Raw genomic sequence first — 16639 nt, forward strand, 5'->3', positions numbered from 1 at the left:
GACCAAAGCCCTGAGGTAAGTGGGAAAGCGGGATACCGGGAGGAAGCACAGGCAGGAATGTCTGTGAGGGGAGGGCTCCTGCCTCATACTGGGAATGAGGGGCGATCAACAGGTTATCTCAAGTGCTTATATACAAATGCATAAAGCCTTGGAAACAAGCAGGGAGAACTGGAGGTCCTGGTGATGTCAAGGAATTATGACGTGATTGGAATAACAGAGACTTGGTGGGATAACTCACATGACTGGAGTACAGTCATGGATGGTTATAAACTGTTCAGGAAGGACAGGCAGGGCAGAAAAGGTGGGGGAGTAGCACTGTATGTAAGGGAGCAGTATGACTGCTCAGAGCTCCGGTACGAAACTGTGGAAAAACCTGAGTGTCTCTGGATTAAGTTTAGAAGTGTGTGCAACAAGAGTGATGTCATGGTGGGAGTCTGCTATAGACCACCGGACCAGGGGGATGAGGTGGATGAGGCTTTCTTCCGGCAACTCGCGGAAGCTACTAGATCGCATGCCCTGATTCTCATGGGTGACTTTAATTTTCCTGATATCTGCTGGGAGAGCAATACAGCGGTGCATAGACAATCCAGGAAGTTTTTGGAAAGCGTAGGGGACAATTTCCTGGTGCAAGTGCTAGGGGAGCCAACTAGGGGGAGCGCTTTTCTTGACCTGCTGCTCACAAACCGGGTAGAATTAGTGGGGGAAGCAAAAGTGGATGGGAATCTGGGAGGCAGTGACCATGAGTTGGTTGAGTTCAGGATCCTGACGCAGGGAAGAAAGGTAAGCAGCAGGATACGGACCCTGGACTTCAGGAAAGCAGACTTTGACTCCCTCAGGGAACAGATGGCCAGGATCCCCTGGGGGACTAACATGAAAGGGAAGGGAGTCCAGGAGAGCTGGCTGTATTTCAAGGAATCCCTGTTGAGGTTACAGGGACAAACCATCCCGATGAGTCGAAAGAATAGTAAATATGGCAGGCGACCAGCTTGGCTTAATGGTGAAATCCTAGCGGATCTTAAACATAAAAAAGAAGCTTACAAGAAGTGGAAGCTTGGACATATGACCAGGGAAGAGTATAAAAATATTGCTCGGGCATGTAGGAAAGATATCAGGAGGGCCAAATCGCACCTGGAGCTGCAGCTAGCAAGAGATGTCAAGAGTAACAAGAAGGGTTTCTTCAGGTATGTTGGCAACAAGAAGAAAGCCAAGGAAAGTGTGGGCCCCTTACTGAATGAGGGAGGCAAGCTAGTGACAGAGGATGTGGAAAAAGCTAATGTACTCAATGCTTTTTTTGCCTCTGTTTTCACTAACAAGATCAGCTCCCAGACTGCTGTGCTGGGCATCACAAAATGGGGAAGAGATGGCCAGCCCTCTGTAGAGATAGAGGTGGTTAGGGACTATTTAGAAAAGCTGGACGTGCACAAGTCCATGGGGCCGGACGAATTGCATCCGAGAGTGCTGAGGGAATTGGCGGCTGTGATTGCAGAGCCCTTGGCCATTATCTTTGAAAACTCGTGGCGAACGGGGGAAGTCCCGGATGACTGGAAAAAGGCTAATGTAGTGCCCATCTTTAAAAAAGGGAAGAAGGAAGATCCTGGGAACTACAGGCCGGTCAGCCTCACCTCAGTCCCTGGAAAAATCATGGAGCAGGTCCTCAAAGAATCAATCCTGAAGCACTTAGAGGAGAGGAAAGTGATCAGGAACAGTCAGCATGGATTCACCAAGGGAAGGTCATGCCTGACTAATCTAATCGCCTTTTATGATGAGATTACTGGTTCTGTGGATGAAGGGAAAGCAGTGGATGTATTGTTTCTTGACTTTAGCAAAGCTTTTGACACGGTCTCCCACAGCATTCTTGTCAGCAAGTTAAGGAAGTATGGGCTGGATGAATGCACTATAAGGTGGGTAGAAAGCTGGCTAGATTGTCGGGCTCAACGGGTAGTGATCAATGGCTCCATGTCTAGTTGGCAGCCGGTGTCAAGTGGAGTGCCCCAGGGGTTGGTCCTGGGGCCCGTTTTGTTCAATATCTTCATAAATGATCTGGAGGATGGTGTGGATTGCACTCTCAGCAAATTTGCGGATGATACTAAACTGGGAGGAGTGGTAGATACGCTGGAGGGGAGGGATAGGATACAGAAGGACCTAGACAAATTGGAAGATTGGGCCAAAAGAAATCTAATGAGGTTCAATAAGGATAAGTGCAGGGTCCTGCACTTAGGATGGAAGAATCCAATGCACCGCTACAGACTAGGGACCGAATGGCTCGGCAGCAGTTCTGCGGAAAAGGACCTAGGGGTGACAGTGGACGAGAAGCTGGATATGAGTCAGCAGTGTGCCCTTGTTGCCAAGAAGGCCAATGGCATTTTGGGATGTATAAGTAGGGGCATAGCGAGCAGATCGAGGGACGTGATCGTTCCCCTCTATTCGACACTGGTGAGGCCTCATCTGGAGTACTGTGTCCAGTTTTGGGCCCCACACTACAAGAAGGATGTGGATAAATTGGAAAGAGTACAGCGAAGGGCAACAAAAATGATTAGGGGTCTAGAGCACATGACTTACGAGGAGAGGCTGAGGGAGCTGGGATTGTTTAGTCTGCAGAAGAGAAGAATGAGGGGGGATTTGATAGCTGCTTTCAACTACCTGAAAGGGGGTTTCAAAGAGGATGGCTCTAGACTGTTCTCAATGGTAGCAGATGACAGAACGAGGAGTAATGGTCTCAAGTTGCAATGGGGGAGGTTTAGATTGGATATTAGGAAAAACTTTTTCACTAAGAGGGTGGTGAAACACTGGAATGCGTTACCTAGGGAGGTGGTAGAATCTCCTTCCTTAGAGGTTTTTAAGGTCAGGCTTGACAAAGCCCTGGCTAGGATGATTTAACTGGGACTTGGTCCTGCTTTGAGCAGGGGGTTGGACTAGATGACCTTCTGGGGTCCCTTCCAACCCTGATATTCTATGATTCTATGATTCACTGCAATCAGTGGAACGACTGCCACTGATTTCAGAGTGCAAAGTAGTGTCATTATGGGGTCCATTTTTCCAAAGCACCTAAGAGATTTAGCAGCTGAAGTCTCATGAGTGCCTAAGTCACTTAGGAGCTGTTGAAATATTTTGCACATAACAGAAAAGGGTTTAAAACCCTATCCCAGGGCTGTCACGCCCCGGATTTCAGATTTCAGAGATTAAACATCTTTTCAAACATCTTTTTTTTTCATTTCCTTTTCCTGGCCATTATCATAACCACAGGGTCAAACCCAGGATTAGCAAAATACTGTGTATCAAGCCAGACACAGCCATTTTTTAAGTTACAAAGAATCACTAGTTACCCATCAGACCAACAGTATGGATTTCCTGGGCCGAATGGCTCCAGAAAGTCAATTCCTACTCACCGTCTTTCCAATAAACGATGGCAGAAAAAAACGAAGCGTCTCTCTCACCTGGTCATTGTAGCCACCTCTCTTCTTTGGCTTTGGATACTACTTGCATGCTGATAGGCTTGCAAAGCCTAAGATTTAAGGGCATCTCTAGATCCAAGCCAAAATAAATTCCCAGTGAATCATGTGACCTAATTCTTTGCTCTTTTGTAACACCTTCTGTACAGGTTCTCAGAGCACTTGAGGTTTGCAATCTGGGAGATTCCTGGCAATAAATGTTGATTCCAAGCTCTAAGGTTCCAAATTAGGATAGAAGTTATAGAGGCATTATTTGGATTCCTGGACACTAGGTCACAGCTACTTGTGTTCCCCATGTTGGTGCAAGATAAAACAGCCTGCATTCACTGTGTTTCCTGCCACTTCAGTAGTGAATATTTCAAGCTGTCAAAATAAGACATCACAACAAACGTTTGCAACTCAAGCAATCAACCCACGCTCCAGGGGGTTGAAATCCCAGTCCCCAGGATGATGGAGAAGTCTACACTATGGCTTCCCTGGGCTCCTTTCCCCTATTAAAGGAGCTTTGTATTGAGGGGATCTGGTCTTCTGTCCCCATTTAAAGTTATCTGGAAGGATACCCATAGCTTCTTTTTCTTACTGGATTTCTACTAGGCCAAGCACGTGGAACTCAGGCATACTCCCTTGTTCCTAGAGATGGGCCCAAGGCATAAAGCCCAGAGATGGACACAGAGTGGAATCAGAGCTTTCCCAGACCCAGTTCAGATCCAGGACCATGACTGACTGAGGGGCTCTGTCATGGGTCTAAACATCCTCGCAGTTCAGACATTTTGGTTTTGAACCCTTCTCTAGTCAGTACTGATGACTTGATCTGCTTTTAAACAGTTTCAGGCAACTTGATGTCTTAGAAAATGGCATCCAGTCTCCCAGTTCAGTGGTATGCATACTCCTCAAGGTGCGCAGAGGTCTACTGGGGGGTACTCAACTCATCTAGATCAGTGTTTCTCAACCGGAGGGTTGCAGCCCACGGGGGATGGCAGGGATCACGGAAGGGGTTTAGGGATATTGCAAGTGTAGGGCTGGCAAGCAGGGCAATTGCCCAGGGACCCCTGGCACAGGGAGCCCTGCGAAGTTAAGTTACATGCTTCGGCCCCGCTGGCTAGGGCTCAGGCTTCAGACAAGGCTCAAGTGAAAAACAGGTTCAAGTATCACACTGAAAAGTAAGTACAATATTTATATTCCAATCAATTTATTTTATAATTATATGGTAAAAATGAGACCATCACCAATTTTTCAATAACAGTGAGCTGTGACACATTTGTATTTTTAGGTCTGATTTTGTAAGCAAGTAGTTTTCAAGTGAGGTGAAACTTGGGGTACGCAAGACAAATCAGACACCTGAAAGGGGTACAGTAGCCTGGAAAGGTTGAGAACCACTGTCCCAGTAGATGAAAATGAAAATGTACTGGCTCCGCACAATAGAATCCCTGCAGTCATCTGAAAGAACTCCAGTATCCCACTCTTGCCAAGTACAACGGCCACCATCTTGGCAAACAAACTAGCAAAATAACGCAGGGACAGAACAGAGATTTTTTAAGCACAAGTAAACAAAATCAAAACACCTAGAGCTTGATCAGCAGCTGATGTAAATCAGCATTGCTCCACTGACTTCCATGGAGACCCCAGTTTACACCAGTTGAGGATGTAGACTTTTTTTTTTTAAAGCCACCTTTGAATCGCTCTGGTTATGTCTAAAAATCAGTTATCTAGGTCCTGCTGACCTTAGAGATGTCCAAACTTCCTCAGCTTTGCTACAAAGGTTAAATGAGACAAATAACTCAACAGTCCTACCATTAATGAAACTCCTCTGATATATTTCCCTGGAGTCTTCTTCCAAACGACAAAGTGCCATTACTGCCCGAAGAGCAAATGCTCCTATAAGCGAGAAAACATTGCTGCAGTTACAGCTTGTCTTAACTACATTACAGCCATTACAGAGAAGAGTGAGATTACATTTAAATGAACCTCACACTGCTACAAACCAGCATCTTTTACAAGAAAGGTGAAACAAGCCCCAAATTTCAAACTTTCAAAGGCACCTTAGGCAGACTCTGAAATTCAATGGGAGATGGGTGGCTAACTCTTAAATCTGCAAATCTACTAAAAATCCAAGCCACTTGTCCCAGTTTTCCTTGGACAATTCTGTTTCTTTCATGTGGTTTTGCTGGGTCACAAGAACTTTACAGGACCCCTGAAATGTCCTTGTTTTTTCATTTCAACCAATCAAACCATTTGGTTGATTTTATAACTACAATGTTGTTTGTTGTTTCCTCTCGCCCCCCAAGACATATTGCTACAGCAAGTAAAATCAGCTCAGGGTTTACCAAGAACAATCCAGTCGAGCTGAACGAGGGTTCAGCATGCTGCACAATATTTAGACTGAGGAGAATAGTCGGAGGAGCACAGACATTATCAAAGCAGTTCTTTTGCTCAGAGTGACACTATTCAACGTCTCAGATCAAAGCTCATTCAGACCCAGACCCACAAAATATTAGGTACCTAATGCCCATTGAAATCATTGGAAGCTGGAGGCCTATCTACTATGGAAAAAGTCCTCCACCAGAAGTAATCTGCCCATGTCACTCTTGAGCTGTAGCGACACCAGCACATATATATTTAAGTGCATTTTTGTCTTGTGCAAATATTTCACGACCCTAAAAAGTGTCACCACAAAAGAACCCCAAGTTTTTAATTTTGGAAATATGGTGACCCGATCTCAACTTTCCACCCAAAGGGCTCTCAGTCTTCTCGACAAGACAAAAACAAACCAGGTAGGTGGGTCTAAGGTTTGATTATGAAGTTCTGAAGGATGGTTTGCAATCTGCATCCAAATCCAAATGGTGGCACTGCCCAGGAAATACATTCGTGACAACACTGGGGCCATCTTATTTCAACCTTAATTTAAAATGCTAACTTCATAATGAGTGGAACAAAACGGTGTAAACATATTTCCCACTATAATCCTGGTCTGATCCTTCTAATATGGCCTTCTTTTGTAATTACATGCCTTTGTGATCTCACTCTAATGCCTTGTATTGTGACCCATAAAATAATCAGCCCTCTTTGTCTCTGCTTAATCCTTTTAGACTTCCTTCTTGCCTCTTCCCTCCTATCAATTCTCCCATTATTTAGGCTCAGCCAGCTCTTCCCACCATCCCACAGCTCAAAGGGGGCTGCAGTTTAAATATACTGAATGTCTTCTACACAGAGGAGTTGAAATGATGGGAAGATCTTTGCAGCTTTTAAAGAAAAAAAAAAAGCACACAACCTTCTTTGCCGGGCAAATAGCTTAAAAGGCAAAAGGACTCAAAGGCATGTGGGAACAGTAGGGTTTTTTGCAAGTAACCTTGAGACCGGTTTCAGAGTAGCAGCCGTGTTGGTCTGTATTCGCAAAAAGAAAAGGAGTACTTGTGGCACCTTAGAGACTAACAAATTTACTTGAGCATAAGCATCCGATGAAGTGAGCTGTAGCTCACGAAAGCTTATGCTCAAATAAATTTGTTAGTCTCTAAGGTGCCATAAGTACTCCTTTTCTTTTAACCTTGAGACCCTCACCCTTTAGGTCACGGAGGCTAGCGGTTAGCGGGGAAAGGGTGTTGGCCTCGGGGTTCACTAAAGAAGTTGGTGCTGTTGTCTATAATGTCCATCTCCAAAGGATCGATGCAGAGGACAGAAGTCACATCTGCCTTGCACGGAATATCAGCACTCCCCTCCTGTCAACAGGGGAAGTGCTAAGTACACACAGGCACAGTGGGATGGAAGCAAGTGGCTGGGGATCTGCTGAAATAAGGTAAATGAGCTGGGGGCCTACAGTGCTGGTAACTGAGGTCTCTCTGGACAAGAGGTGATGGGGGAACTCTTGCCTGGCAGATACAGCCCTCTGCAGAGCCATTGTGGGGTGCCAACCTAGATCAAAGCATCAGGCCAACACATCTCGCCTGGCTTTGGGAAACCCACTTGGCATCAAGCAATGCGACTGTCTTTTTTAATACAATCAGATCAAACTGTGCAACTTGCCAGCATCAGGCCAGATGTGTGCAGCAGCTGACCCAGCATCCACTAGGACAGTGGTTTCCAATTAGCGATAATTGCTGGTTATTGAGTGATATAATCAATGGGTCCTATTCCACGGGCCAGGCTGTGATTTATGATGATGCAAGGCAGCTCCATCAAATTATAGTGCGGGTGGAAAGGCTGCAAATTCTGCCAGACAACACATGGCTTCCAGATAAGCCCTAGATAAACAAAGGGCGGTGATAACAAGGAGCCTGGCTGCATTACATTCTGTAGTGCTCTTCTCCTGAAGGAGGCCTGGAGAGTGGTATACACCAGCATGCATGGCATAGACCACATGGAATGAAAATATCACTCAGTTCTTCCATGTTAAACTCATCCTGTGTTTATTTGGGACTAGGCTGTGAGACCTGAATTACAAGAGCATATGGGCTCCTAATCCATTCCTTCACCCATCCCAGATCTTAGATCTTAGACCCATTCCTTCATCCGTTCCAGATCTTAGATCCATTTATCTTCCCTCACCTGAGCAGGTAGGTGGGAGTAGACAGAGCCCAAGTTCCACCAATCCCTATGCCTGCATGCCAGTGGTAGAAGCCAACAGAAAGTGCTATTCCACTGGAAGGAGAAGGAAGCAGGGAGGAATTTGTGCCTCTGAGAGGGTAGTAATGCATCCGATGAAGTGAGCTGTAGCTCACGAAAGCTTATGCTCTAATAAATTTGTTAGTCTCTAAGGTGCCACAAGTACTCCTTTTCTTTTTGCGAATACAGACTAACACGGCTGCTACTCTGAAACCTGAGAGGGTAGTGTTGATATGCTACAGTTTATGGTCTTGCTCAGGGCTGTGCCTACAGACACAATCAAGCCCTTTGCATCTGTTTTATCCAGCAAAAGGGGAATGTAAAACAAAAACAAAACAAAGCATTATTAATATCTAGTGATTATATAGCATTTTCATCCATAGAGCTCAAAAAAGCTTTACCAAGGAGGTCAGAATCATCATCCCCATTTTACAGATGGGGAAACCGAGGCACAGAGAAGGGAAGTGACTTGCTCAAAATTACCCAGGAGTTCAGTGTCAAAAACAGGAACTGACCCCTGAGTCTCCTGATGCCCAGACCTGTGGCCTGCCCACTGAATGATGCTACTATAGTTAAACACAACATCTGCAGGCCTGGAGAGAAAAAGAGAGCTAGTGTGAAACGAGCAATAAAATGCCTGATCAAAGTGCCTCTAATCAGCTTTTCCGGGGGCAAACTAAAGATCTTTAATGCTGTCCTGCTAAAAAAAATCCCTCTTTTTCCCCCCTGCCCATGAATCTCTGCAAGCCAGAGCCAGACCTACACAGATACATTCACACATCCTTCCTGATCCTTCCCTTAGGAGAACGTGGATACATGAAACTGATTTTAAGTAAGAAAGCTAAGAGTTATGAGAAGATAAATTATGAAACTGTTCTGTTATCTTTAGAAAAAAATAGCTGTATTCAATAACATAATCAGATTATAAAAGAACATGCCGTATGCTGCGACCTTTCAAACCCACACACTGGGGTTGGACAAACAAACAACAAACAACTGGAAAGTTCTGATCAAGGACAGGCAAAGAAGTCTGTTAGATGCAGGTACAAATATCAAAGGTCTTTGTTCATTTAATTACTACTGTACGATTAATTACTGTATGAAAATACTATTAGCACACGTTCTGAAAATCCACAGAACAGAACAAGCCAATTTCCATCCCTGCAATACTACTATATAGCAATAGAGATACTCTTATGAAGCCTAGGTTTTATTAATGAGAATATATAGCATTTAACTAATTAAATTTGATAACCCTGCCCCTCGGAGGTCAAAAAGTGCAGTTTAGCCCCATTTTACAGATGGGGAAACTGAGGCAGAGAAATGACATGACTTGCCCCAGGCTGCAGGAAAATCAGTGCCAGAGCTGGGATTTGGAGTCTTGGTTGACTCAGGAATGTCTGGCCCCCATTTCTATGCTCAGACCATGTTTCTCTATATTAAAATTTCCCAAATCATTGCATCACTGAGATGTCTAAATATTGCCAAATCCAAGACTTTATTGAAAAGCTCAGGTAATTTACTTTCCCTGAGATATACGTCATAACCTTTCATTTCAATGCCAATAATCTATGAGGAGTTCGAATCTGAGCATTCATATCATGAGGACCCTGTATTATATGTACATCATCTGTGATCAGCCTGGTTTTCTAGTTAAATTTTACCCAATATCAATGTGTTGAAGTAAACTTGAAACGTAAAAAAAAAAAGGCAATATCCAACACTTCCTGAATGCAAACATGGACGCACCACAGAGCCAAGAAGACTATAAGCCAAGCGACAATACAAAGCCAGAGTCTGTAATGATGATATGAAATGACCATCATCCCTTTGAACAGAGTGAAACGTATAGCAGAGCTCTCTGGGGGCTCTGCTTTGTCAGATTCCTTTTACTTCTCAGTAGCGCAGCCTTAATAAACTTGCATGATTTTTTTTTTATTTCTCCTTCACTTTTCTGCCCAGCTGTCAATACAGAACGAAGGGTGTATCTGCAGGGGGACCAGGATTTAGCCCATAGACAATTTTTAACTCTTTCATATTTTCTTCCTTAAAGGAAAACAGTGCCCAAGCTACTCAATGCTCCCAAGATTATAAGCGCTCGTTATCAGTTAATGCAACTAGAATTTCTGTGCTTAGTGCATGAGGTGGGCACCTCAAGACAAGAACTATCTTTTTGGTATGTGTTTGTACAGCACCTAGCACAATGGAGCCCTGATCCATGACTGGGACCCGTAGGTGTTACCATGGGACAAACAATAAATAACCGGTGGTCCTGGCAGTGTGGAAGTCCAGTGCAAGAGATGACAAACCAATTTCCACCTGTTAGGAACATTGCTTCTAAATATATCTGGGAAAAAAATTTCCAACCTAAACCTTTTTTCAGCAAAAGAGGCAGATTCGGGGACACCGGACTGTTTCATAAATTCATGCCAATTTCACCTGTTTCGGTAAAAAAAAAAACCTGATAAAAATGCTGAAAAAAACAGAAACTGTTCTTTTTTGATACCCAGTCAACTGAGGTGCCATTCTGCATTCTAACGAAGAAGCAAGATGGGTGGTGAAGCTTTGGGACCAGGCAGGACAGCTGTCATCTTGAGCATCAGAGGCGATTGAATCTGAGACCTAACGAATAAGCTACTGAACTAAGTTTCTAGCTGGCACTTGCGGCGGATTCATATTTTCTATGGATCGGCAACACACACTGAACAGTGGGTTACACTGACCCAAGTACATGTGCTCAGCTCCATGCACCACAATGCCCTGCAGATGACTCCCATGCCTGGCAGGATCTCACTGCACGGGATGGGGAGAAGACAGTCTATTCTGTACAGGGTTAATGGAGCATGGGAAGAAATTATGACAGCTCCAAGCCCGAAGCCAGAATATGGTCCGGAGTATTTTCAACGTGATTCTCTTTCATTTTGATTTAAGCTAAAATCTAGTTACCAACGGAAATGCGATTGAGGAACACACAGCTCTTCACATACATATTGACACAGTAGCCTAGAGAGCACTGTTTATTGACAATCAGCTATCCCTAAGGTAAACTCCTCTGGCTCTTACATCTCCCACTTACATGGCCAGGAAGTCTGATATTGTACTCCTGTGTCAGCCATCTCCCACCTCAGAAGTGACAAAACTGGTCACCAAAAACGTTCTGAGGCTTGTCCTCAGGAGACTGACATGTTATAGATCTGGCTACTTATCTGGCACAGATCCTTTGCCTCCTCGATACTGTCATTATTCACACCACTAAACGGCGAGGTTGGCTGATGGCCTCTCCGTACACTCAGGAACGGTTGACGGCAGGGCGTTCCTTTAAGGGCAGTCAGTGATCCAAAGCCCCAAAGCAGGAAAGGAAGGATTTTAAGTGGTTTCAGTGGCAATAAGTCTAACCAGGGACGTTCCATACCCTGACGGAGGATATTGCCTGGGCTTTTTTGCCCTTTCCATCTGATGGTCTCAAAATAAATTACAAAGGCAATGGAAGCGTTTTTATGGGACCACTCCAAAAGCAAGCAAATCATTAAAGGAGTTGGGGTCTTTTCCTAAAGTTGGCCCAGAATTTTTACAGGAAGGACCTCAGCCTGGTGATACCCCATTCCCACCTTGGCTATCTCTTTACTCGAATTGTACATAAAGTACACGCCTAGATATAACCACCAGATCTGGTTGAATGCAGAAAGGACACCCTACTGGATCTCAGGCAGCCTTCAGATAAGCCTACAGGCAAAAGGACAGTCCCTCTGTGGAAGGCACATAGACAGAAACCACCACTCAGGGGGTCATTAGCTGCTGCTGCCTATCTGGACAACCCTCAGACTCATGACCAAATCAGCAATCAAAACCCCAAGCAGGCTGCATTTAGGAAAACACCAGCAGAGCACATGCCACTCAAGAAAGAATTAACTTCAGGAACAGCATTTCCAAATACAATGGGATAAATAAGAGAGCAGCAGACTGCAGGCACAGGCAGGCCACGGAATCACAATCGTATTCCACTCAGTATTTTGTTCCCTTTCTTTCTTTCTTTCTTTCTTTCTTTCTTTCTTTCTTTCTTTCTTTCTTTCTTTCTTTCTAATTTCATTCACTCTTTGACATTTTCATTTTTCCCCCACTACAGGCTCCTACAACAGACAATCTGTCTTGTGCTGTTAGCCTCGCCCCCGAAGGCAACGCAATGCCAGGGAGTAAATAAGACTTGCTGCCTCCATACTGCCTGCCTTAAATAACAAAAATGGTGACCTTCAAAAGGTCTTTGCCTACTGTTGGAAAAGTGATGCCTTATGAATGGTACCTAGCAGCAGTGAGAGGCAAAGAGGTTTCAAAACACAGAACAGAAGAGACATGAGTGATGGAGTATTCGCTGTGTGACTGACTGCAACACACTCCTTTGGGACAGGGGATTTACTACCATGAGGTCTCTTTATTTTTCTCCTCCTTAAGCAAGGGCTGATTAGCTCTCCTTTTGCAGGAGTACAATTATTCCGAAGATTAGATCACAGCGATAGCCCACATCTGCTCCCCACTCGTCTTTTTCTCTCACTCTTTTAATCCTCTCCTCTACTCCGCATTCAAGTTTCCAGACAGAAGTCTGCCAATGGCTTGGTTCTTACTGTTTAGCAATCCCGTCCATATATATGAACTTTCACTTTTCCAGCCCTGCGTGTAAGATCTATAGAAAGAGGAGCACGTATGCTCCTGCACCAGTTCTGAAAGCATGCCCAAGCCACACCTCTGTGCACCAGATATGGGGAGGGCAGGCAGGGAGAAAATGTAAGTGGCAGTTGGGCTCCCAAAAACCCATTAGCTCTGGGACAGAATGGGAGCACATGTACCTGTGCATCTCAGATCTATAGTCAAGTTGTGATGCCCCCTTGGCGTTAAGATCATTTAGATCCTTGTAGATTTACTGCTCTACCTCGAGCCAGCCAATGCAACTACTATGCATCCTTGAACGCTACCAGGGAATGAACATTTCTACTTCCAAAACAAGACCATCCTTGGCTGGAATTTGGAGGCCTGGTTAGGGCGAGCGCAGTACTTACTAGCTGCTTGAATCTTCGCCTTGCGGCTGACCACCAGCCCAAAGCGGTTTTGAGCCATGCAGTCGTATTCGCCTTCATCAGACGACCCATCCCCCCTGACTTTCTGAAAGCGGGAGACGTACAGCGATCCATTGGCCAGCACGAAGGTGTTCTCATTGTCCATGATCATCGCCCCGTTCTTCCGCCACGTAATGGTGATGGGCGGGATTCCCTCCACCTGGCAGAATAGCACCAGTGGCCGCTCCTGCACGGCTATGTCATCACTGGGCTCCACAGCGAAGGCCAGCTCGGTGGAATGACCAAAATCTAGAAGATGGGGGGAAAGGGAACAAACGAAGTCAGTTATTTAATCCACAAGAAGCATCCAGAGTTAAGGCTTTGACTAAGACCAGGGATTTACAAAATCCGTCCGGAAACAACAGGTTGCTATATGTGTCCGGGCCATAAGGACCTTTCCCAAGAAACAGGCAGAAGCTGCTTGGTCAAGAAGACTGGAAAGGGACCGCTCCAGCAAGGAATAGTTAGTTGCTCCTGGTGCCCTGAGGAAGAGCATGCACATTCCAACAAGCAGCTCAGAGTCTGTGTTTCATTTTGAATCATCCTGGAGCTGGCTAGGGAAATACAATAAGGAGCAGCTGCAGGCAGTGTTGTTCAAAGATGCCCTAAGGGACTGAAACGAATGGGAACTGGGCATACAAACCCTTGAGGTGGCTTAGGAAATCTCAGCCATATTATACCCACTTTGAGACTATTACCTGAGCCCTGACTGGCGGGGCAATGTCTATAAAAGAAGGATTCGCTCAAACAATGCCGCATCTGTTACTTTAGAACAGCCATTCTCCACCTCATGACCCTAGGTGACAACAGAAAAAAAAGCTTCAGCCACTCCTCTAACATACAGAAAGGGATGATGGCCATGGCCCCCTGACTTATGACACCCCCTCGGGAGTCACGACCCTCAAGTTGCAAGTTCCTTGCAACTTATTGTTTCCAGGAAGCTAGTGGTGCCTCCTCAGGGAAGCCCCTTAATCAGCAGAGTTGGGCAGCGATTTACTTTTACCACCTAGCACATCAACGTGCCACTGGCATATCTTATGTTGTAGCAGTCACATGATGCCATTGTTACACTCTTAATGAACAGTAAAATAGGCATAGTAATATTAACTCACAATCGTATGGAGCAGAAACACAAAACATCTCCTGCAAGCCCATTACGCTAACTGACGTCTTTAGAACATGGGTTAACGTAGAATTTCTAACACTAAGCAAATCCATGCTTCACACTATAAAGACACACACTAATTTTCTCCTTTTCCCAACAGAATGTCTAAACACTAGGTCCTTTGTATTTTATGCTTCATTTAGTCCAGCACACCTTTTTAGGCTATAATTTGCAATGCAGTCATGATTACAGACTTGAAGGAAAGGTGAAAATAGGCCAGCACTTTTAAGAATAGTTCAGAGTAAGTGTTTACATGCAGACCTGAAATGTAAAAGGGGACCAAAGGACCGCTGTCCTAATATAAATATTTGAAGGGTGTAAACACCATGGATGGAGACTTTATTAGGGTGGTTAAGAGGAAGGATCACTAGAGGTAGTCAGGACACTGAGAAAAGGGAAATTTAAGTTGAATAACAGGAAAGTCTTCCCAACAATTGTGTTTTACAAGTCGCCCAAGGGTTGTGTTGGAAGCCTCATCGTGTGGGGCATTCATCAGATGCTGCTTTCAAACATGAGGAGATCACAGAATAATAGAAGATTAGGGTTGGAAGAGACCTCAGGAGTCATCTAGACCAACCCCCTGCTCAAAGCAGGACGTACCCCAACTAAATCAAATAGAAATGCAGTTGAACACAATCCTGCAGTTCCAGGAAGGGATCAGATCTTCAAACATGCCTCTTCCATCTGCAATTTCTACAGTTCTCTGAAAAAAATGCTACTTGCTGCAGACTGCATGTGCAATGTAACTGGAACCCCCCAATTTGCGGAATGGGTATGAGTGCCATATCGTGCTGATACTCAGTGGAAAAGTTCTCTGCTACATATTCCAGAAACAACAGCACCAAAATTTACTTTCTATGCACCTTGAGTCTCATCTTACTCCCTCAGATGTCAACGGGGGGCTTGTCATGGATTTTAAATGGTCCTGTCTGGAGGATATTTCCATTCAGTCTCACACTACATATAAGATGACAAAATACACTGAAAATTTGACCAAATCTAGCTAACATTTCTTTGGTACGTCACTCCCTTCAGCTCTTCTTGCAGTTCTCTAGTAAAAGGAAAGAAGAGACGATGTTGTAAGAACTAGTGTAACCGAGTTAAACAGCAGTAATGATGCCATTCTCCATAGTACTTATCCGTATGTCTTCACCTCTTTACGTCCTAGGAGCACATGAAAGTTCCAGTTTAAATTAATGGGCTAGCCATCATTTAATCAGCAACATCCTCAACAGGTAGAGTCAGCCAAGCACACAATGGGCTCAATCCTGCATCCACTGAAATCAACAGCAAAACTCTCCTACTGATTTGAAGGGAGGAGGAGAAAAAGGCGCTAGGGTAGTAGCAGTTAAAGTTCCTTTCATGTTCCCCTGCCAATATGTCTCAACCCTACCCTGGAAAGTCCATTTATAGGGTGGAGAGCAGTGTTTAGTCTCCAGGGACTCTGCTGATATATTTCAGAGTAGCAGCCGTGTTAGTCTGTATTCGCAAAAAGAAAAGGAGTACTTGTGGCACCTTAGAGACTAACAAATTTATTTGAGCATAAGCTTTCGTGAGCTACAGCTCACTTCATCGGATGCATTTGCTGATATAATTACACTGCTGCAAATTCCCTGGATGCAGACAAGATCCTACTGCCATGCTCATAGATACCATAGTGGCAATCTGGGCAATTACCTTGGTAACTTTCCAGTTACCTTATGTCTTCTCCTTCTCTAACGATTACTATAGAACCTACCACACTTCATAAACAAACACCAGGGGACTAAACAGGCAATTAGCCAAACCAACTCTGAACACTCCAGCAAGCAATATGTTAGCTACACCGGAGAAAACTGTTGGAATAGGGATCATTCCCTGGGTCAGAAGGAAGTTTGACACTATTGCTTGAGATCAATAAGTTTCTTGTCCCAAAGCGCTGTTGGTGTCGTAACTTAAAATTCTGCCTTGGGATGGGTTAGTGAAGTTAACGGAATCCTGGCATATGCATCTGTGTCCAGACAGAGATCCACCAAGTGGAATCTACTAGTGCTAGAGAATCCATTCTGATCCACTGGGCTTTTCGGGTTTGGCCCTGGGAGCTCTTATCTAAGTAGTTCTGCCTCTCTCCCACTGGCTCCAATGGGATGAATTCTGCGCACAGGTTTGCAGAATTGGGACCTTTATAAAGACGTTTACCTGGTGACCCCGAGCCACAACTTATCATCAATTATCATTTAAACGACAATAGGGCCTACAGGACCTCATTCAAGAACCAGATCCTATTCTGCTAGGTGCTGTATACACAGATGACATCAAATGTGTTGAGGGGCTCTTTATGCGTA

General features: G+C 44.7%; 1 protein-coding gene across 1 annotated transcript in view; it reads right to left on the reverse strand.

The window, feature by feature from the left end:
- The window catches only part of IGDCC3 (immunoglobulin superfamily DCC subclass member 3), a 192784-nt gene that overhangs the window by 162316 nt on the left and 13829 nt on the right, over nt 1-16639 (reverse strand). The window contains exon 2 of the mRNA XM_038419930.2: nt 13094-13399. Coding sequence (XP_038275858.1) covers nt 13094-13399 — 306 coding nt within the window. The remainder of the gene's footprint in view (nt 1-13093; nt 13400-16639) is intronic.

The sequence above is a fragment of the Dermochelys coriacea genome, chromosome 10 (genome assembly GCF_009764565.3).
Source record: "Dermochelys coriacea isolate rDerCor1 chromosome 10, rDerCor1.pri.v4, whole genome shotgun sequence".
Classification (NCBI taxonomy): domain Eukaryota; kingdom Metazoa; phylum Chordata; order Testudines; family Dermochelyidae; genus Dermochelys; species Dermochelys coriacea.